The sequence below is a fragment of the Leptonotus elevatus genome, chromosome 8, assembly GCF_054856555.1.
Source record: "Leptonotus elevatus isolate MCC_2025b chromosome 8, RoL_Lele_1.0, whole genome shotgun sequence".
Lineage (NCBI taxonomy): Eukaryota > Metazoa > Chordata > Actinopteri > Syngnathiformes > Syngnathidae > Leptonotus > Leptonotus elevatus.
This window is the reverse complement of record NC_141246.1, coordinates 16,399,634-16,423,060: the sequence shown is the minus strand read 5'-3', so window position 1 is coordinate 16,423,060 and position 23,427 is coordinate 16,399,634. Positions and strand designations below refer to the sequence as shown.

At 40.4% G+C, this 23,427-nt stretch overlaps 2 protein-coding genes across 2 annotated transcripts in view; both read left to right on the top strand.

Moving 5' to 3' along the window:
• The first annotated feature begins 1,249 nt into the window (after window positions 1-1,249).
• srla (sarcalumenin a) lies at window positions 1,250-11,105 on the top strand. Its single transcript, XM_086083938.1, has 8 exons — window positions 1,250-1,323; window positions 4,630-6,105; window positions 6,640-6,732; window positions 6,878-6,973; window positions 7,228-7,344; window positions 8,298-8,531; window positions 9,803-10,152; window positions 10,251-11,105. Exons 1-8 carry the CDS (start codon window positions 1,266-1,268, stop codon window positions 10,743-10,745), a joined length of 2,919 nt encoding a protein of 972 aa, XP_085940064.1. The 5' UTR covers window positions 1,250-1,265; the 3' UTR covers window positions 10,746-11,105.
• Window positions 11,106-16,869: 5,764 nt separating this feature from the next.
• Window positions 16,870-23,427, top strand: part of adcy9a (adenylate cyclase 9a) — a 33,213-nt gene continuing 26,655 nt past the window's right edge. Inside the window, exon 1 of the mRNA XM_086082623.1 lies at window positions 16,870-20,519. Coding sequence (XP_085938749.1) covers window positions 18,629-20,519 — 1,891 coding nt within the window. The 5' untranslated portion in view covers window positions 16,870-18,628. The remainder of the gene's footprint in view (window positions 20,520-23,427) is intronic.

Sequence of the window (23,427 nt, the reverse complement as noted above, 5' to 3'; positions counted from 1 at the left end):
GGTGCTCGTGGTGTAAGGAAATAAAGAATCCTTGAAAACAAAGAGGGGATTCAGGATTGCTACCGCACACAGGAAAAAAAATATTTGACTTACAACAAGGCACTTCGCTAAGGGCTTCATCAGGTTGCTCAAGTTTGATAAGATATGAAGATAAATTGCACACAAAAAAATACAATGTAAAAGTTAGAGCCAAAGGGAACTATAAATTCATTAAAACAGTATGAAAATATTTAGTACAATGAAGAACTGTAATGATAAAAGAATCCATGTAAAAGTCAGAAGAGAGGAAACTGGAATTCTTGTGAACAACCAACTATACTTAACCGACAACCCATAGGATACAAATATAAACAAGATAGAATACTAAACATGAGCATATATGCAAATTCAGCAGGCCAACATCAATCAAAGAGCGCTAGCTACAAATGTGAACAAAATGTATTGAGACCAGGTGGCTCCAAAGAGTTGTGTAAATCGCTTTCGTGTAAGTCGATATATCAATACCACAGAATTAATTGGCCCATCACTACCCAACATTAGTATTCCAAATCGCTCAATTGTGAGACAGTTGCGCTAACTGATACATCAATGTGTGCCCGTTTTTAATGAGCAAAGTCATATTTTACATTTACACACTACCTAACAAAAATGTCACAAAAAGTACGACTAAGTAGTAGTATGATAATGTCTCAATTACTCACACAACCGACTCAATATGAAATCTGACATACTGGCAAGAAGCCTGCATGACTTCTGTTGTATGAATAGCAACGTGGAAACACAGATAGCTGGCATGGAAAGACAACATATACTGTACATTATTTATAGTGAAACTGGATAATTTCACATGACATCCCTGATGATCTCTCATGGCACACTTGTGTGTTAGAGGACCCTGGTTGGGAAAACCGAACTGGGTTACCATGCCATTGAAACAGTCATGATTGATCACATTTGAGCAAAATAATATACAGTATTCATGAAAGTACAATGGCTCAAAAGATGACCCTTCTTGTGTATGTTTAAAATAAAATGTTAACTTTGATGTCATCAACTTTTTATCATTGAAGTACAGTACAGTATTTTAGTGTAGTTCAGTATAGTAAGTTTAGTATGCTACTCAGAATTCTACTAGCTTGCTGAAATAACCAATCGGGGTAAGACAACAGTTGCTGTGCCCCACCTCCACCGGGCACATGACCTTTAACTCTGCCTCAGGGGTATATATATCTTGGGAAGAGGAGGGGTGGCCCCTTGCAGCCAAAATGAAGTCTCTGGTCCATGTGTGCTGCGTTCTGGCTCTGCTGGCTCTGTCTGCTGCAGGTATGGCTGAGAGGCTTTGGTGTCTGTGCTGTAACATGTCAGTGCAGCTGTGCTTGACGCATGTGAAGTATGATTTGTAGTGCAGCATTCATGAGGATTGGGTGAGGGAAAGTGAGAAAGTGCTTATACTGTACACTGTAACAGAATGACTACACGATAGGTGTATGGTTTTAGTTTGGACACAAAATTATTGCTCGGGAAACACAGTGAACCAACATTATGGATCTTTTGGACTATTTTCTCCAGTGGTCAAAAGATAATGTGAAAAAAATATATAGATATGAATCATAGGAATTAATCCTATATAAAATGTTTGTAGAATACTGATGACGTGCAGTTTGGAGCTTTGAGGGTATAAAATGGAAATGTCAGTCTGAGGTGGGACACCAGCTGATGGAAAATGTTCTGCCTGCTGTTCCTTCACATTGCTCTGGAGAGACACCGCTGACAGATTGATTTAGGCTCGCGACATATACACAACCACGCACACTCACTTGAAACGCCAATTAATCACGATGAAATAAGTTATTTTGCAACTGAATCTGTTTTCTTCTGTTTTTCATTTATTCTTTTTAGATGTTACAATATGATAATGACATTGATTCTATTAAGTACATCAGAACTAGCTATAAAGAAAATGATGTGCAATTAGTTTGTGTTTTCAACTTCATGAGGATATCCTTGTGTGCCCTTCAATAGGTTCATTTTGGACCCAGCAAACAGCTGTAGTCACACGTCAGGCATTTGTCAGGCTGAATCGTCACCAGATACTCGGCTCACTGATCTCTTTGTGGCTTTCCACAATCCATAGATGTCTTTATTAAATGAATATGCACACAGATACATTAACTTTAAGGTCATATGCCAATTCAATAGTGATTGATTATTGTGAAGTGTAGATAAATCTCAGTGTCTCTCATGTGCCTACAACAGACATGCTAAAGCACTTATAGGATGAGAATACACTGTATAGATTTGCGTGCAATAATATGTGTATCAAATTCCTAGCAAGGGTGTTGAAGTTTGCAGTAATCGCAAAATTCTGTGAATGGAGGGATGAACAGGAATAGGCTACATGATTACATCAATTGCAATAAACTGGAAATCTGCTAAATTTTACGTTGTCGGGGAGAGAAAAAAAAACTTCAGTTTAATCTTGACTACTGGAGTTTGATGTAAATACATACACCAAATAATAATAAGAACATTTGAAAATACTGTTGGCATCAATTTGTAGGCAGCATGGTGGCCTATAGTGGTGGCTAGCATGTTTGCCTCACATTATAGAGAGGTTGTGGGTCCGAATCTTACCTCATTTTTAATTCCCATTAACTATACTATTGATTCACTTGGAAACTGTCAAATATATTTTCAAACATTCCATGGACGTTAACTTACAACCATTTTGTAAGTTTATGCATGGAATTAGGTTTATTAAATCGTGACTCATCCACACTCATATTTTGCTGCTAAGCAAACGTCACAACACCTCATCTAAAAAAAAAAGAAGAAGAAGAAAATCACAAATATACGTCCTTCTTTTCACCACAAGTCATTCTGGATCTATTTCTGCAACAGAAAGGTGACTTTCAGCTCCAAGGCATGTCTCACAACACTTCACATTTCACCCAGACCTCCACACACCATCAACATAGTGCAGGAGTTGACCAAGGAACCCTTAAACAGACACTTGCTGACATTTGTGGAACACCTGAGACACGCCTCCATGTATTATGTGCGATAATAAAGGCAACACAGTGGCAATACACATTGAACATGCGACATTTGACGCATGAACTTGAATGATGACAATCTCAAAAGAGCGTGATAAGCTAGTAAAGCACATCATCTGCAATAAATAGCTTAATATGTGATTCAGCATCTTGAAATAGATGGAGTGAATGGGGGATTATTGCAAGAGTGGGGATGCTGCTTGCATCATAGTACAGATAAAACTCAGAAACCAAACCCATGCACTCAAACTAGCAAATACAGAAGCTGAGTCTGGTGTATGAAATAGGGATGTAACAAAAAAAACCGGCAATATCATGATATTGAGATATTAAAACTGCCACAATATCGTCGTCGTCATGTCACAATATTAACATGTTACAAAAAGTCAAGTTGATTTCCATTTGTGCAGTTCTAGCACCCTCTGGTGGCTACTTTTTTGTGCAGTTAAATTTTCTTAAGGCATGTTTTAGCCCTTCTATATTTAAAATCCACACTAATGGTCAGATGGATGGGAACGTAATATACTTGTGAACCGAGTCAATATGTGCGTACATTAGCAAGTAAGTGCCTCAATATTAGGTGTCATTAGAGATTGGAGGTTGTTTATATGCATTGCTGTTATGTACAAAAGCACAATATGGTGCTTTTTTTTTGTATGAACTCTTTTTTTTTTTACAATATTGTGACCTTTTTTATGTCGCCAACCTCCCCACAATTTCGTAATAATTATCGTATCATGAGCTTCATATCGTGATAATATCGTATTGTGATTTGGATATCGTTACATCCCTATCACCAAATGTACAATAGACTCAAGCCATCACTTGAAAGTGGCTTGGCAGTTATGTGAATTAGCCTCACTGTTTCAAAACGGCTCGCTCAAACACATTTTTAGGTATAGGCAAATTATATATTTCATACTTGATGTGTTGTCAGAAACACAACAATTTATATGTAAGCACTTACAAAGGCAAAACAACGTTAATGTTTGTAAGGTCAGATATCCTTTTAAAAATGTTTTTACAATAATTGATGCACAGAACTCAACAAAGCCAATACTTCTTGTTTAGGTTTGAGAATAATTTTTCACTGTCCCCACTTTGTAATGTGAACTGTACACATACTAAATAACTGCCTCGCATCAGAATGTGCTCTACTGTGTGTTCACACGAGTAGGCGGATAAAATTAAATAAAGGTTGTGACCTTGAAAGTAACTGTTTACTTTGAGTTAATTTAAATTTTAATTAATATCTCTGAAAATCAATCAAAACTTAGTAGGCCGATTTTATAGCTTTTATATCGGATCTTGTTAGATTATACAGGCGTACCTAATATTGTGGGCGGTGTGTTAGTGTATGTGTTCCTCAATCAATTTCGATAGAATAATCATGTAATTAAATGAAAAGCCAACATTCATACATAATGTATACAACAACTTGCTGTATGACAATGAGGATGGAAAACAGCATGTGTTATGTGTTGTTTGCAAAAAAATTACACTTCAGCATGTCAACAACAACACTTAGATAACATGAACTCTTTTCTTCTTTATTTTTGTGGTTTGGTGCCAGGATCATCCATCCCTGATGAAGACCCACTGGTGCCTGTACAGCTCCAGGAGCCGGAGAGAAACCTCTTCTCCTGTGGATGTGGCACAGCAGAGGAGCATACCAGCCAGAGTTCGTCCAATGACACGCCGGCCCCAGAGAGGCCCATGTGTCAACCTTGTACTCCAAAACCGTCTGCGTCTGAAGAAGAGTCAGCCTCACCTTCACAGGGTGACAAAGAACCGGCTGAGATAGCACAAACTGAACCTTCCACTGTTGAGGAACCAAGCAATGGAGAAGAAGAAGAAGAAACTGTTCTCCAAAACGCAGTACAGGAGAACCAAGAGGAGGTGGCATCTGCTGAACATGAGGCATCCATTGCAGAGGAAATGAACGAGGATGAAGCAGTTGGCGAGGTTGTATATTCTGCAGGAGAGTCGATGGATGAGGAAGACAAAAGTGAAGACACAGAAGATGAAGTGCCAAAAGATGAAGCAGTTATCCCTCACGGTGCCGATTTAGAAGAGGAGGAACTGCTCCAGGAAACAGAAGAGGAGACACAGGAGGGAGAAATAGCTGGGGAGAAAATGGGCCCAGAAGGTGCTGAATCAGAGCCAGAAGACATTCTTGAAATGAGTGCTGAGTCTGCGGAGCCAAATGTGACATCTAAACCTGAAGCACATTATGACACTGAAACCGAGGCGATATCAGAACCTGAACCAGATTATAACCGTGAACGAGAAGTTTTGTTAGAATCTGAAGAAGAACATGGTGCTGACCCAGAAATGATATCAACCCCTGAAGCAATATATGACACTGAAACAGAGGTGATATTAGAACCTGAAGCAGAATATGAAGCTGAACCTGAAAGGATATCGGAACCTGACGAGAAACGTGCTACTGAAATAGAAGTGATTTCAGAACATGAATCAGAATTTGAAGCTGAACCGGAAGTGATATTAGCACCTGAAGCTGAATATGAAGCAGAAATGGTCTCAGAACCTGAATCTCTATTTGAAGCTGAACTGGAAGTGATATTAGAACCTGAAGCAGAATATGAAGCAGAACCAGAGGCGATATCAGAATATGAAGTTGAATCTGAAAGGATATCGGAACCTGACGAGAAACGTGCTACTGAAACAGAAGTGATTTCAGAACCTGAATCTCAATTTGAAGTTGAACTGAAAGCAATGTCAGCACCTGAAGCAGAATATAAAGCTGAGCCAGAAGTGTTGCCAGAACCCGAGGAAGAAACACCAAATGTTACAAATAATGACTTAGAAGGAGATGTCCCAAAACTTGCACTTGTTTCTGGGCCGGAAACATTTTCAAAGCCTGAAGCAGAGCCAGAAGTCATTCCTGAAATACAGGTCGTTGAAGAAGTCACACAGGAGTCTGTTGAGGAAGCAACAGTCGAAGATCTTGGAGAAGAAACATCTGAAGTGGCTCATGAGGTGGAGGACACTCTGGCGGAGGTCAAGGAGTCTGCACAGACCAACGGTACTACAAGAAAAACAAAGGAATTGTCATATACTCATACAACATACTTGTACAATAGACTTAACATGAAAGACATTTTTAAAACACTTATTTGCAACTGCAATTAATGCAATGAACTGTAAATGAAATGTAAAAGGTCATGGCACTTAAAAGATCTTTCTCAGCTTCCTGGCTTTCTTTCCCAGGCATGTCTGTCAATACCACTGAATATGACACTGTGTGTGGCTAAAGAGGAATTAGCAACAACCTCTGGTACAGAAATAAACGGACCAAAATAGCAAAGGAAGCGAATAGACTGATAGATGTGCTACAGCATGATATAATAGTCAAGCCTGTTCTGAGCACAGCTGGTCCACTCGCTTGGTTGGATCACATTCACAAAATTAATGTGCTGTTTAAGAAAAAAAGGGTTTCAAACATAATCATCCAAAGCACGAATACCCACAATTCTTTATAATGTCATAAATTAATTAACAAGTTTTCATGATATCGGTGCGTCAAGCATTCTGACTGACAGTCTGCTCTGCCAATAAGGGAAAACAAACGAGGGTCCAGCACTGAGGGACCGCTCCCATATTGAGGACACACTGAGATTGGCTGCTGCTGAACCCTCAGCTCAGGTGACAGGTAAGGAAGTGAATGACATTTTCAACCTGAAATACAATAAAGAAAAGTCAAATGTCAACAGAATGCACTGTCGCCCATTCCCCAAAATGTCTCCTTCCCACTTTTGACCTGTCATGTTCTCAATCTCAACTACGTTTGTCTCCAGCTGCAATGAAGAAGCTACTGAACATCTTCCACACGGCCATCAAACCGATGGAACAAGCCTTCAAGTACAATGAACTCAGGCAGCACGAAGTCACAGGTTAAATCACACAGACTGTGTCATACGACTGCTGCGTATCAATTCATATCTGAGCCTAAATAGGTTGCGCCTACATCTTGATTGTGAATGATCAAAGATTATGGCCACAAGATGGCACAAGAAATCAGGGCAGGGAGGTTCTAAAAACTCGGGAGCTTCATGATTTTTCTTTTCAGAAACTGAATTTGTGAAGTGAGCCACGTGCTGCCTGTCAATCAAAATCGGGTCTAGTTGTCTTTCCTTCCAAACTGTAGATGGGGAAATCGCTTCTAAACCCATGGTTTTGTTCCTTGGACCCTGGAGTGTGGGCAAGTCCTCCATGATCAACTACCTGCTGGGTCTTCATGACACCTCACAAGAATTATATACAGGTAAGAGCATTTGGTTCACCCTCCTATTATTTGTATGTTAGTTTGTCAGAAACAGCAAATTAACTCCCTGGGTCAATTTGACCCGTCATATATAATGTCGGACTCAAAAAAAAAAATCTAAATATAGTTGGTTAGAATCACTAAACTGATTTCTTTAATAAAAAAATTAATTAAAAAAAGGTAATGGGTCAATTTGACCCGCTGCATAACAGGAGGGTTAAATGTATTTTCCAAAAAGTATAAATAGTCATGGATGTGTTTATCAAGGAGTTGTGATTTTATGTTGACTATATTGCAGTTAACACAGATGTAACTTATAAGCATGAGCTTAGGCGAGTACTGATACCATGTATCAGTATCGGGCCAATACCTGGCCTTATTTCAAGGTATCGATACTCACGACGGCAACTGATCTTGTGACCATTTTATGATCTGGAACTAGAAATTTGAAATTAGAAGAACAGAAATTCCCCATTAATTTCATGTAATTTAAAGGAAAAAAATGTTATATTGGGACGTATAGACCTTTCTTTGAAATTATTCTTTTTTCGGGGATGACATTTTATGTATCAAAAGCACTGGTGGTATTGGTATCGGGGACTACTCAAGGGTTGAGTACTCGTACTGGGATCGGTCTGAAAAAAAAAAGAGTAGTGTCGACCATCCCTACGAATTAGTATTTGTTGATACTTTTTTCTTTTTTTTATACATGAAGCTAATTTAAATTCACACTGGCAACAAAGAGGAAGTGAAGGTTAACTGCCTTGCTCAGGGGAAGGGAACTATGCTTTCCTAAGAACGCAGTCCCAGCATCCATATTTTGGTCCACACTTCTTTTGTTTGCTTATATATGTTACTTGGAACTACTGGAACACTTCCGTATTGCAAGTAAAACTATAGAGCTGATATGCCAAAGCTCAGCGATCCTTATGTTCTGTTTACCTTTCCATCAGGTGCTGAACCCACAACCTCTGAGTATACCGTAATAATGCATGGCGAGAAGTATCGCACCATAGAGGGCATCGTTATGGCAGCCGACAGTTTGCGTTCCTTCTCGCCTTTGGAGAAGTTTGGCCAGGGCTTCCTGGAAAGGCTGGTGGGCTATGAGATGCCCCACAAGATTCTGGAGAGGGTCACAATTGTTGATACTCCTGGCATCATTGAGAACCGCAAGCAGCAGGAGAGAGGTAAGTTATTTTAGTGGTTCTCTACTGGTGGCTCACGTACACATTTTGGGTGGGTCGTGGGAAGCTTGTAAGAATTTCCAGACGTTCCTCATTTTTTGACGGAGTTAAATGGTGTGTATGAACGGGTTTGCGCAGCGCCATACAAAAATATATTGTCACACGGCACAAGAAGGCTTTTTACTCTAATCGTAATCATTATAGGGGTCAAGTCAACTCAACAATTTTCAAACCAATAATAGCCCCATCCATCCATTTTATTAACCGCTTATCTCTCAGAAGGGTCGCGGGGGTGCTGGAGCCTATCCCAAGTGGCTTGGGGCAGTAGGTGGGGTACAATCCAGGGAATAATAGCCCCACTAGAGTCTAAAAATGGTATTCTGAATAATATTGTGTTTGTGGAATATGAATTAAGCAACGAAATCCACTCAATTTGATCCATCACAGGGGGCGGCCATTTTGCCATTAGCTCAGACTTCAGGTAACAACCAATCATGGCTCATCTGTTGGCTCACCTGAGGTTGGTCATTTGACGCTCAAAAGCTGAGCCATGATTGGTTGTTACCTGAGCTATCAGCAATTTTGATGTGATTTTCCGTCTCAACAGCAAGAGGCAAAATGGTAGCCCACTGAGATGGATAAAAACAGGTGGATTTTTCTGCTTAATTCAAAGTCCACAAACACAATATTAATAAGAATGCCATGTTTAAAATAGTTTAGACAACATCTTATTGTAAAGAAAACATTTGGCTTTACTTCCCCTTAAGACTGATAAAACTTTTACTGTTGCACTTGTCTGTATTGTTCAGTTCCTAAAAAGGATGCAAACTGCATGAATCCATTCCATTGTAAAGCGTCTATAAAAGCGCTATATAAATCCCATGCATTATTATTATTATTATTATTATTATTATTATTGGTGTTGCACTTTCCTAACAGCAAAGGAACAGAGCTGAGGTATAAATTACATTTAGATTTTTTAATTTTTATTGTATTCATTTTTATACATGCAGTTATGTCACGCTCAGGTGATTGTGATCTGAATTGCCTTCACTTATGCTATGTTTAAAAATAGACTGTATGTTTTCAGAGGGTATTTACAAAATGGGTGGCAACGTTGTAACAGTAGGGCAATGCGGATCCCAGGATGACAACAGTTGCGACCCACTGACCTATTTGATGGACTCGTCTCGTTTTGCAACTTCTTGTTGTAAAACAGACATCAAAATTCATCTGAGAACTTACAGTCATTCGTTTGCCTTCGCCCCCATCAGGGTACCCTTACAACGAGGTGTGCCAGTGGTTCATTGACCGAGCTGATCTCATCTTCCTGGTTTTTGACCCTACCAAACTTGATGTGGGAGGAGAGCTGGAAATGCTCTTCCGGCAGATGAAGGGCCGTGAGTCCCAAATCCGCATCATCCTCAACAAGGCCGACAGTCTCACCACCCAGGACCTGATGAGGGTCTACGGAGCCCTGTTCTGGAGCATGGCGCCCCTCATCAATGCCACAGAACCTCCTCGGGTGTATGTGAGCTCTTTTTGGACTCAGGAATACGCAGTAGATACCAGCCGGGAGCTCTTTATGAAGGAAGAGACGTCTCTGTTGGAGGACTTGAACCAAGTATGACTTACAACAGTTCAACCTTGGCAAAGTCTTGCATCTGTCGTTCTAGTTTAAAATAGTGTCTGGCTCTATTTAATCTCACACTCTTCTTGCAGGTGATAGAGAACCAGATTGAAAACAAGATTGCCTTCGTCCGGCAGCATGGCATCCGAGTGCGCATTCACGCCCTCCTTGTTGACCGTTACCTCCAGACCTACCACGAAAAGCTGGGCTGGTTTAGTGATCCCTATGAGGTGTTTCATGATATTGTCACTGACCCAGACAAGTACTACATCTTCAAGTCCATTCTGGCCAAAACCAACGTCAGCAAGTTTGACCTGCCCAGTAAGGAGGCCTATCAAGATTTCTTTGGAGTGAATCCAGTGTCCAACTTCCAGCCGCTGTGCTACCACTGCAGCTGGACGAGTGGTTGCATGCTGGACCGTTTAGAGAAGGCCATTTCGTACGAGCTCCCGGCTTTGCTCACGAGCGTCGGCAAGGAGACGCTCGCTCCGGCAAAGCCTGCCCCCACACCTGCCAACCTACTTTCCGGCACCTGCGAGGGCCCCGAGTGTGAGGAGAAACCCAAAAATCGTTGGAGGAAGCAGTGAGACGGATGGGAATGGTGCGGAACGATGAATCGCAGCGGCAGATGGCGGGTGCCTTGAGGCTGTTCTGCAAGAATCCTCACTGCTGTGATTCTCAAAACTGAACGTTGTGAGGAAAACAGAATGATAAAGAACATTTGTAAGGATCTACAATGTCCACTTGGGTCATATGACCCCCAAAAAATACAACTTACACTTTATTTATTCTGACTGAAATGACAAGTAAAAAGGATCTTCCTAATCAAAATACATTAGTCGTACAGCTGACCATTATTTGTGAAAACGTCAACAATTTTGTCTTGAGATAGAACAAAAAATAATAATACTTTCTAAACATTCACGTAATAAACATGAAATAAATACAACAAAATAGTTGTTTTTCCTGTTTTCTTTTTGCACTTCATTTCTTCACATCCTCGGAGAAAGGCACTGCCGATAAGATGCTAAAACCTGCCACTATTGTCCTTTCTGTGCCACTTTCAAAGACTGAAAACTGAGTCACATCTGCTGTTTTAATCTAGTACAGTAGGGATGCTAGTCTAAACACAGTGATTAATATTGGGTTTGTGGAACATGAATTAAGCAGAAAAAGCTATCCATCTCAGAGGGCGGCCATTTTGCCTTCTACTGCCACTTGCTGTCCACAGCAAAATTACATCACAGTGACTGCAGCAGGGCTGTCAAACTTATTTTGGGCGCGGGCCATTATGACAGCGATTAATCGTCTCACACATGCACACAACAAATTGGTGGATAACAACTTTTGAAATCAGAAGTCAAAAATATTAGCTTGTTCAATTATTGCTGACGTTATTGTAAATAGGAAAATGAAAAATTCCTGCAAAATCTCAACGATATTACTTATCACACATGACATTTTGAAATTTTGATATAGATATTAGCAGCAGGTGACGCATGATTTGCTTTTGTGGGCCACATACAATGATGTGGCGGGCCAGATATGGCCCCCGGGCCTTGAGTTGGACACCTGTGGCCCAACTGCTCAGGTAATGGCCAAAAATCGTTTACCATCTTTGGATCCACATGGAATATTGTTCATATTCCTAAAGGCATTATATTCACTTGGGAAATTCATCCATGCATTTTATATGCTGATTGTCTGCATTAGGTTTCGACAATTTAAGTCTGTAATAATTTTCCTTTTCTGTGATTTATTTTGAGTAAAAATGATGAATACTCTCTGAGTCTACAAAGACACCAATTAATTAAATCATATCCCAAACCTCACAGAGTGCATTATTGTTCAGTTTGAATGAGAAATGTTAAGTTCACAGAAGTGGATGAATACCAGAACACATGCTGATAAATATCAAAACACGCTCGCAGCGCAACCACTAGAAGACGCCTTCAATCAATTTGCTAAACTTTAATCTTACAGTCATACAGAGTGTAAAGTTCACTTAAGACGCATCCGGAAAACTTCCAATGATTGCCAGAGGGCGTTTTATATTCATTTTCAAGCTTGCATTTCTATCCCAAAAGTTTCAAACTTGAGTACTTTCTGTTCACTCTTTGATGTTATATAATAATTACCAGAAAAACACAGTAAAAAATTATTTTTTAAATACGTTGGCAGGTAGTTGCTTCACCATTATTAAATGGGTTTAAATGTTTTCACTGTGTTTGTGCGGGCTTTGTCCGCCTATCTGGCTGCCTCCCACAATCCAAAACATGCATATTAGGTTAACTGAAGACTAAATTGTCCATAGGTGAGATTGAGAATGTGATTTGTAAATGCATTTTATGTTGTGATAGAAGGTGGGGTTGAGGAGTCATCCAGCACCCCACAGAGGTCAATCCGAAAACTCTAGGCTGACGCGACGGCCGACACACACTCGCATGCTTACAATTTAAGTTCCATATGTACATACGTGATCTTGTGTCATATGTGTGTGGGAACTGTGTTTGCCAAGCCTTTTGGCCAAAGTGCTAACACGTACTTTATCAGCGTAGCTTTATCAGCGTAGCTTTATCAGCGTAGCTTTATCAGCTTTATGAAAAGGCCTCTTGTGGAAGCTCTCAAACACAAGCGCACACACGCGTGCACACGCCGCCCACATGCCACTGGTAAACACACTTGAACAAGGCACACAGAGGTTATGGTTTATTGGAATCATATTTCATTGTTATCACCAGTAAAGGACAAGCTCACGCACACAAACACACCCGCAATGAATCAGTGAATTAGTTTATTGTCAAGATGTGCAAGCCTGCTGTTCACAATCTGATCTCTTTACTGTCTCCTGGAAGTCAACGCCTTGAATGAATGAAATGTCTTGGAGATAAATAACAGTATGTTTCTGTTGATGACCATGAATGTGTCACAACATTCTTACGATCTTAAACACATAGGCTAGAGATTTACAGATTTGAACTTGGAAAAGTTTCTATCAGAAGAAATCCATGCAAACAATTGAGAGGGGGAGAAAAGTGCATTAACTAAAAAGTTTTAAATGTTGTGTTTCAGAAATAGTAAAACATAATAAATGAACAATGAGTAATGATATATGAGAAATATATAAGTAAGCCTATATTAAACTGTATACAGTATGAACATGCTCCCATACCATCTCTGCTAATTGTGAAAAACAAAGTTGGAAGAAAAAAGTGGACTGGTGGAAACTCAGAGCTTGATTTTCAAAATAAAAGGATCAGGTTTCTTTTCAGTATTGGAGTGAACACTTCCTGCCATGGATGTCTTAATATAAAACTTCTTCTTTTCATTATTATTATTATTATTATTATTATTATTATTATTATTATTATTATTATTATTATTATTATTGTAATTCTAGGAAAACAATAGTAGGCTACAGTGAACCTTAGTTAGGGAACAAGCCCTGATGTTAATAGCGAAAATCTGCCAGTCATTTATGCAGTCCACCAAAATGTTTAGAATTGCATATATTAATAGTTCACACGCTAAATTTACAACAAACTATGATCCCAAAATTCAACTCAACCCAATATAAGCTAAAAAAAAAAACTTAAAAAAGACACGCACACAAAACACAATCATATTATTAAAACTCATTTTACAACATTATCCCAAAAATAAATGACTTACAGATTATTTGATTTTGAAAAATTGACAGAAGTGCGAGGACAGTGGACACTTGCATGTTGTGGACAGCGGACTTTTGATAGCAGTCTTAAGCCCCATCTTAGCACATTACATTCACATTCAAATTTTGTCAAGGGAAATTGCGGACCATAATGTTAGCCTTGCCAAATATTATTGTTTGTTATAAAATGCTACTTGTTATAATTGACCGACAGAATTAGGCTTGGGAGCATAGTTCCGTGCGAGTGTTGTTGAGGACACACTGTAAAGCCGAACATTTTAAATAATCAAATAGATTAAGTACACTATACTCAAAGTTTTATAAAAACTAATACAAACTTTTCTTTTTTAAGTTGGTGTAACTTTGTATGCTTTTATGATTCATTTGTACTAATACTATTTGATTAAATTGAACTATACTAGTTTTTGGGTATGGACAACCTCAAAACATAAATTACTGTAACTTAATAAAATGTAATTATTTTGTGATAAAATGTTGCTTAATATTTACAAATATAGTTAATTTTATATAGTACATTCTAAAAATAAAGATGAATGTATGTAATGTATTATTTTATGTTTTGTGCATATGTTTCATAATTTATTTTACTTATTAATTTGTAATTTTATTTTAGTCTTATTTTACTTTGTCTGCAGTTAACATTGTAAATGATAATCTGGTCTCAGTTTCTTTACCTGGTTAAATAAAGTTTAATAAATTATTTATAATTTATGCCAGATGATGAAAAATAGCAACCTTTTTTGCTTCAAAATGTATCTGATTCATCCTCGTAGAAGTCGACATGGTGGCTGACTGGTTAGCATGTCTGCCCTCCTACTGCAGAGGTTGTGAGATCAAATCCAGATCTCCGGCGTTCCTGGGTGGAGGTTACAAATTCTCCCCGTGCCTGCGTCATGGGTTTTCTCCGGGTACTCCAGTTTCCTCCCACATTCCCAAAAATATGCATGTAGGTTAATTGAACACTGACCCTATGTTGTTTGTCTGTGTGTACCCTGCGATTGGCTGGCAACCCTGCCTATTTCCCAAAGACAGCTGGGATAGGCTCCAGCATTCCTGCGACCTGTATGTATTGTTTGGACTTTTGTTAACTTAATCCAGAAGTTTTAAAAACCAATATTTATAAGGTGGTAACTGAGAACAATTGAGTTGCTGTAACAGAAAGCTTCTTAGTAACCCTGTATCAAAAACATTAAGTTGGGTGTCAAACCATTCAAGTTCTGGAAAACTTTAACTTTTGAGTTAATTAACTCAAAAAAAGTGAGACAACAACAACAACAACAAAAGTGAGGCAACCGATTACCTCACTTTTTTTTTTTTTTAGTTCTGCTAACTTATTCGGGTTAAAAGTGCAGGACCTATACTCTGCTTTCCTAATAATCATTTTTATTAAGTTTAATGTTAATAAAAGTGTGGAGACATTTCTCTGCATAAAAAGTGAAAAAAGTTGGTGGTAAAATTGTGAAAAAAACATTTTGAAATGGTAAAGTTTGGATAGAATTAAATTAAGTTGAGTCACACTGAGTTTGAAATGCAAGTTCAAAACAATTCAGTGCAAACAATTCTATCATAACGTCAATTGTTAACCTTTTTAAGGTGTAAATATACTGTTTAGTGTTAGATTATTTATTTATTTTTACTTGGTAACTTGGGACTTACTTGTGACTTGCAGTTTACGACTTGAGAGTTTTGTGACTTAATCCCAGCTCTGCTTTGTGTTAAACATCATTTCAATGAGAAATGAAAAGGTGATCCCCTTTAACACAGGAAAAGACAGCACTGTTTAACAAGAATTTGACTCCAATTTTTCTAACAAATGTCATTGTGCAATGTGAGTAATGCTGATATAAGTCTTTCGTGTGAAAATTCTATTTTCAGAAGACGATGAAAAACACTCCTTTGATCCATATCCATAATCGTTCTTAAATGTGAAGTTGTCACTTTATTTTCTCACAGAGTAAATTACGGGTTAGGAAAATAACTATTACAATATTGTCTAATGTAACACAGCGATGTCCAAACTTTTTGTTTACGAGGGCCACACGCAGAAAAATCTGTCAAGGACCACTTCAAAATGTGTTTGACTTTGATTTATCAAGCTCACCAAAATCAGTCAATCAAACAAATCCATATTGTTTATGTATTACAGTGTTTTTGAACGGTTTTCTATAAGGCAAAGAGTTTAGAATTTTACACGTATTTGGGGTTGTGGAGACCCTGTAGCAGCCTGTAACCCACCCAAAAATGATCTGCCCTGCACTGAAAAGCAGCGGGATCCCATCTCTGCATTTGGAACCCAAACAGTAACTAATTGGTTGAACTAGTAATTTAACAGAAGCAATTTCTGGGAAGCTGAATCGTTTTTAAATCATATACTTGGTAAATCAATCATGTGATTTGTTCACAATTTGGATCTTGATACAGAGCATAAAATGGGGGAACAATTTTTGCTTGTAACAATTATCTTTATTCACCACATTGTTATGAAATGAAATGTTACTAATTTTGTTGTATTTTTTTTATTTGCATCTTAGCATATTTGGAAAACTTGTACAGTACACAAAACAAATGTATTTGTAGCAGATGTAATTTTATATGGGCCACAAATACAAATATACAAATGCCCCCCCCCCCCCCCCCCAGCCATAGTTTGGACATCCCTGATGTAAAGGGTTGTGAGTGACACCATTTAATTGGTAAGGAGTAGGTTGAAGATTGCGACAAAAGCACCTTTATCAAGCATTTTTAGAATAATAATAAGTTGATACAATATTTAAAAAAAGGGGGGAAAAGCTTGATTCTCACAACTGAAGAGTGTAATCAAGTTCTCTTTAATAGCGAGTACTCAAATAAGCAGTTGTACTCGCTATTCAGTCTGAAAAAGTAGTACTGTAACATTAACAATGGTGGAATTTTCAGTGGTTCGAGGCATTTTAGGTGCGTTGTTTTTACCGGAAGTGGCATTTTTTTTTAGTCATGGCATCGAGCTTGACAGGCTGGTCCCACCATCCCACACCCCCACAACAGCTGGGGGAGGATTTCCGAACCCGTCAGAGCGAAGATGGTGGCAGCTCCAGGCGTGTGGATGTTCAGTTCGCCCGGATAACACGCAAAGCCGCCACGAGAGGATCTAGCCCGAAGTCCGCGAAACCGCGTTTTAGCCCCAGCAGCGAGAGGCTTGTAAAAAAGGGAGGCGACAAGCGGTGGACTGAGAGGACACACACGCCTGAGCGTGCACTACTCTTGTGTGTGTTGGGCACACACAAGACACTAACTAGTGCCATCCAGACCCTGAAGAGTTGGTTCCGATAAGAAGTCTGCTCTCTCTTGTTGGCTGCTTTTGGATCGTTTTAACAAGGATACGCGCGAGGGTTTCCTCTTGTTTGCTCTGGGGATTTTTTTTTTCACTTCTTCTTCGCCCAGGGGGGATGTGAAGGGAGGAAATCGAGCTCCAAATAACCACAGTCCTCACTGGGTCTCTTCTCTAAACGCAGGAAATACGGCCTGGGGAAAAAACTTTTTTTTTTCCAGACGCGCTCTGAGGCTGACGTTTTGCACGACTTGAATTTAAAGTAGTGCATTTTTTGCCCCAACCACACCTCTCTGGAATCTAACGCCGCTGGATATACGCAGAAAAGTGTTCAAATGTTAAATCCCGCGTTGTGTTGTTACTATTGCAACGAGCTTTGATCATCACTATTTATAGAGCAGCCTCGACCCAGGCTGTTCCTCGTATCTTGTATGTTTTGCCAACTGCGCGCAACAAGTTGCAGTCACTCCCAGCTGAGGCAAAGCGACGCTAATTTGGGCCAGTGGTTGGTATTTTCTGTGCTTCTCTTTTCGGATTACGCTCTCGGAATAGCACATACCTCTCCCAACCCTCTTTGGAAGGTAGAGGGGGTGGTGATACACCGAGGAGATCCGGAGCGGGAGTTCAGGAAAGGACGGGGCTGGATCTGTGGGAATAGGCCTGCCTGTCTGCCAGGCCTCGTATACGAGCTGGATTCGAGTCATGGATTGGGCTCCGAAATCTCGCTGTCAGGAAGATTTATAAGACTAAAGATGGAAGGAATGAATGCACGGAAATCCAATTGTTCAGCACGCTGCTTGAGAAGGAATGCAGAAGGTAAAGTTGCCTGACTCAGAAACCATTTTTGCCTATTAACATTTTTGAAGGTTGGACGAAATACTCAAAAAGATATTTTTCAATCTCTGCAACTCGTCAAATTTTTTTTTGGTAACTTTTGTAACGCTGCTGCTGCAGTGGTGGAGTTTTTAAGAGTCTACTGGACAGGGTGAAGTTGCCATTCGTTGCAGAACTACCAGGGACTGTTTAAGTTTTGTACAAATCACCAACTATTGACAGCCCACATCTGGATGTGCTTTTGCAACACAGCCATGGATGATCAATGTTGGAGACAAATTGACTAAGTGACTTGTGCTGAGGAAACTCATTCTGAAATCCAAGTGATGCTTATAATGTGAGTAGTGACGCAAATCCAGGGTCTCATCATGAGCAGCTCAGTAAGGTGGAACGGTGTGTCTGGTGAGACTAAGTGTTTTAGCTTCTGTGTGAGGAGCAAAGATGTCCGCGCCTCATGCTCAGCCCTATAAGTGTGATTATTCCAACGAAAACACCTTTTGTGGCCCGCTTTCCCTCCCTCCCCGCAGTGCCACATGTGAGCACGCAGCGCCCACGCAACACATCTAATTGCCTGAGCACCATCCATAGCTATTAATATTTAACTCCACTCCCACACCCCTCCTTTCCCCCACGTCAACATGGCCACGCTGCAACAACACCGGCAGCTTCTCATGCACGCCACAGAAGTGAGCTGTAATTCCAACAGGGATGGTGATGTGACCGTACGGATTGCCAACAGTGCGCTGGCGCCACACGTGCAACAGCACGAGCCGGTTAGGCCTGCCACCAGTGTCGGAGGAGGATTGAGAGGCCGTGAGGATCGGAGTAAAACGAACCCTAACCTCCACAAATACAGTATTTCCTCCAGCTGCAGCTCCGCAGACTCCAGACTGGCTACCACCTCCACAACAAGGACACTTAGGAAGGCGCCGCCGCTGTTTGAGCGCTCCGCTGCCCAATGCTGGGACCCCAAGTTTGACTCCACCATCTTGGAGGAGGCATGCCAAGAGAGGTGCTTTCCTCAGACTCAGCGGCGTTTTCGATACGTCCTGTTCTACCTGGCGGTGGCAGCCGTGCTGTGGGCTATTTACTTTAGCGTCAATAGTGACCGCTGCCCCCCTGTGACCTTCCTGGCCCCCACAGCCTCCTTTTTGGTCCTCTTAGCACTCCTCTTCTTGTTCACCTTAACTCATTACTACACGCAACTGTACAACCAAACGTCGTTGCTCCTGATTGCAGTCACCTTCGCCATCACTTTGGCCCCGCAGATACAGACTGCGAGCTACACTGAGCTGGAGTGGGCTCACCAAGCAAATGCTTCGTACCATTTTCCAGACTTAAAACCTTGTATCTCCCCAGTGGCTACCTTTTCTTTGTGCATAGAAGTCCTCTTATTGTTATACAGTGTTCTCCATGTTCGCCTGTATGCCTCAGTGATGCTGGGGCTCTTATACTCTATATTATTTGAGGCGTTAGGGTGGCTGCCGTTGCTTCACAGAAGCTACGATTCTGCCGAGCGGGGGACACATTTGGAGACTTCCAGCTCCGATTGGGAAACGGACACTCTCCACTGGCTCGGTCCAGCCAAAGCGCTGCTTCACTTGTGCGTCCACGTCATCGGTATCCACTTGTTCATTATGTCAGAGGTGCGATCTCGCAGCACCTTTCTCAAAGTGGGCCAGGCCATCATGCACGGCAAGGACCTCGGGGTGGAGAAGGCCTTGAAGGAGCGTATGATCCACTCGGTCATGCCGCGACGCGTCGCAGACGAGCTAATGAAGCAGGGCGACGACGAGGGCGGCGGGAGTGAGAACTGTAGCAAGCGTTATTCGTCTGGTACCTGCTCTGCCTCGGCTGTCTCAGTAGGCGCTGGAGGAGGTGTTGCTGGAGCTTCACCATCACAAAACTCCACAAGTCCCAAGAACTACCCACATAACAACCACAAGCGCAAGAAGACCTCCATCCCACGAGGACAGATAATATTCCGACCTTTCAACATGAAACGGATGGAACCCGTTAGCATCCTTTTTGCAGATATTGTGGGCTTCACTAGAATGTCTGCCAATAAGTCTGCACCCGCCTTGGTCGGTCTTCTGAATGATCTCTTTGGACGCTTTGACCGTCTCTGTGAACTAACCTGTTGTGAGAAGATCAGCACACTAGGTGATTGTTATTACTGCGTCGCAGGTTGCCCTGAACCTAGACCTGACCATGCCTACTGCTGCGTGGAGATGGGCCTAGGTATGATCCAGGCCATCGAACAATTTTGCCAGGAGACATGCGAGACTGTCAGCATGCGTGTCGGTGTCCACACCGGCACCGTTCTTTGCGGGATTCTAGGAATGAAGCGCTTCAAGTTTGACGTATGGTCAAATGACGTCAATCTGGCCAACCTGATGGAGCAGCTCGGCGTGGCAGGCAAGGTCCATCTGTCTGAAGCCACTGCTCAGTTCCTGGATGACCGTTACCAGCGGGAGGACGGCCGAGTGGTGGAGCGAGCCGGAGATAGTGTGGCGGAGAAGCTGAAGGGTGAGTAAATGTTTACCTCTTATTGAGGATGCACTTTCAAAGGATGTGGGTTTAAAGTCTAATTGACTGATGTGAACCTTAGCCCTTGGTCACCACGGGTTGAATCGGGCCACTGCATGTCCTTAACAGCGTTGAAGTATGTTATCTGACTAGTTTGTCTTGTTGAAACAGTTCACCAGATCAGCAAGAGATCATGGTGATGAGCTCAAGAGATTAGAGCACCCATAACAGGCACATTTTGCATTACGCTGGTGGAATGTTCAGCGGATAAAACAGTCGAGAAAATATTTTTGTACAGCGAGGACAGGACTATATTTGAATGGCAAATGCATTTTTATTGAGAATAGCATCAGGGTTCCAAATAAAAAAATATTGATTTGTAAATAAAAACATTTGGCGACATTGCGTTTAAAAAAATAATAAAAAATTCAAAATATATATATTTTTTACCTGTGTAAACTTTAACTTAATTGTCTTTAATTGTTGTAATTTAATCAAAGATTACAGGGAGTTTAAAAAAAAAAGATGAAAAAAGAGTGGTAAGGCTTAGGCTCGTCAACAGATGAACAACACTGTATGGAAATGATGTTTGGAAAACAAGTTACAAGTTTCGGTTTGTTGCATGCTTGTTAACGCTTTACACATTTTAATTCCTTGCTGAGCTTCTTAAGTTTGTCAGCTTGTTGGTCCATGCAAGACCCTAGTTAATTTAGACAAAAATATGTTCTAAGAGGCTTGTTGTACCTTGGGACATGCTGCAGGTCTTATTTGTCGAGAATCTACTGGTCCTGTCAGTAAGGAGTATTAATTGATTGTTTCCATTTTTGACGATTGTAGCTTTACAAGGATAGCCTGTTGTTTGTGGCAGTATTGTAGCTTTGAGTTTTATATATCTTACATTGTATTGAAATATTTCCATAATCAGTGAAAAATAGCATGTAGGCAGCATAACGGAGTAGTAGTGAGCTGTCTGATCTTGGGTCTTTTTTAACTCATTCACTGCCATGGACAGCTATAAACGTCAAAAATTCATTTGAAATATTTCTATTAGTTTAACATTTTTTTCCACTTTTGTTTACAAGAGTATGAAAACCTAGAATTGTTTTATTGTACATTTAGAACAGATATCAAATTTGTAATTAATCGTGAGTTAACTAGTGAAGTCAAGCGATTAATTACAATAAAAAAAATTTTTTATCACCTCTTGCCCCAAATTTTTAATAATCTTTTTTTTTTTTGTAATGAATTTATGGCAGTGAATGAGTTAATCAAAGACCTTGTGTCAGTTAGTATTTAACACTTGACTCAAAATTGTGTGATCACTCTGTATTTCCAGAGTGATAACAACAGACCAATAGTGAGATGCAGCTTTTGTTGCGGGAGAAGTGGTCAACGCCAGCTAATTTCCTTTAGAGACAGAGGGATACTGTTTGCGTAGGGAAGTGTCTGACTTCTTTCCATTTGTGAGAGGTCAAACGATGTCATGTAATCATCTATGGCAGGGTGTGAAAAAAAAAGGGCAGGCCAGAACCAGCCTGTCATGGGGTCAAATCCGACCCGTGAGGATAGATCACATTATCTGCAATATTTTAACAAGAGTAACTGTTGTTGCTATTTTTCTCCCTCGGAGGGGAAATTGACAACAAAATAAATGACGCTGTGAAATTGACTGTTACTCAAAATTTGATGCATGATATTGATGGATGTGTGAAGGCTAAAAAATGTTGAATGCTAAAAGTCTGCTTTAATATAAAATACTGCTGTGCCACCTTTGCCACATTTACACGACGAAGAATAAAGATCTGTGTACATGTGAATACCTCCTGACGACACATATTGGAAAATAGCAGTCAACCTCTTCATTTCAAAAGAGCTTCTTTGCTGAAAATTCTATCTTGGATTTGTATGGCGTCCATTGAGGTGTCAAGCTTTCCATCCGGTCGCATTCATGATATGCGATGTTGTCATACTTTCCTTTTTCACTTGTGTTACAGTTCGATGCCATAGACATGGGCTTGACAAAAAAAAGAAAAAAATGCGTCTAGTAATTAGATATTTACTATTACTATTTATTGTGTGACGACATCGCTGCCAGAGACTGATGTGCCGTATGTACACTTGTTGGACTACAACACTTACTTTCAACAAAAGGGTGAGAGACGTGAGTGTCAGGTGTCTTCACACGTCCGTCCAGGCAAGCAGCAGCCCCACTTTTGATATTATCTCCAGTGGTGGTCAATCGTAGGTGCTTTTACAGGCGCTGCACAAGGGACTTCTGTTTGCTGAATCTTCAACTATTAATGTACACACATAATGCATGCGCCTTTGTGTCTCTTTGCCTATACAGGTCCATTCTTTTGTACAATGTGTTGCAGTGGGAAGTCCATGCCCTCCGGCTGGTTAGTCTGTGCTAAATCAGAGTCACCTAAATATGCAAGAGCAAGTGACAAAATGGATTGATTGATTGATGGATGAAGGGATAGAGCTTTAACGGTATCCAGGCCAGTTCACCTCGGCTTTGCTTAGCTTCCAAACAATTTCTTAAAGATGTTAGCTTAAAAATGAGGCTAGTGTAATATTAGGGTCCATTGTTACACAAGTCCCTACAGTTCTACAGATTGGACATGACAACAAAAATGGTTCATAAGAGTATATTTTAAGTGCTGATATAGTGAATTTTCCAGGGTTTTTTGTGATAATAACCAAAATCACTTTAGTTCTTGCATCTATAGCTATGGCATCCATTTTAGGCATTCCATGTTTTCTTTTTGTCGCGGGTTACACCTAGTGGTACAACATGCTCTAATAATTTTTTTCCATGACTATAATAACTCTGTTTTGTACATTTATGTCACAATACTTTCAACCCTCAATAACCAGTTTCCTTGGAGCTTTTCCTGTGCAGTTT

What these genes read in the sequence shown, in the direction of transcription:
- srla (XM_086083938.1), top strand. Translation starts at nt 1,266, where the DNA reads ATGAAGTCTCTGGTCCATGTGTGCTGCGTTCTGGCTCTGCTGGCTCTG. An exon ending in GCTGGCTCTGTCTGCTGCAG is followed by an intron (nt 1,324 to 4,629) that starts GTATGGCTGAGA and finishes GTTTGGTGCCAG; the next exon opens with GATCATCCATCCCTGATGAA. An exon ending in CTCACAAGAATTATATACAG is followed by an intron (nt 7,345 to 8,297) that starts GTAAGAGCATTT and finishes CCTTTCCATCAG; the next exon opens with GTGCTGAACCCACAACCTCT.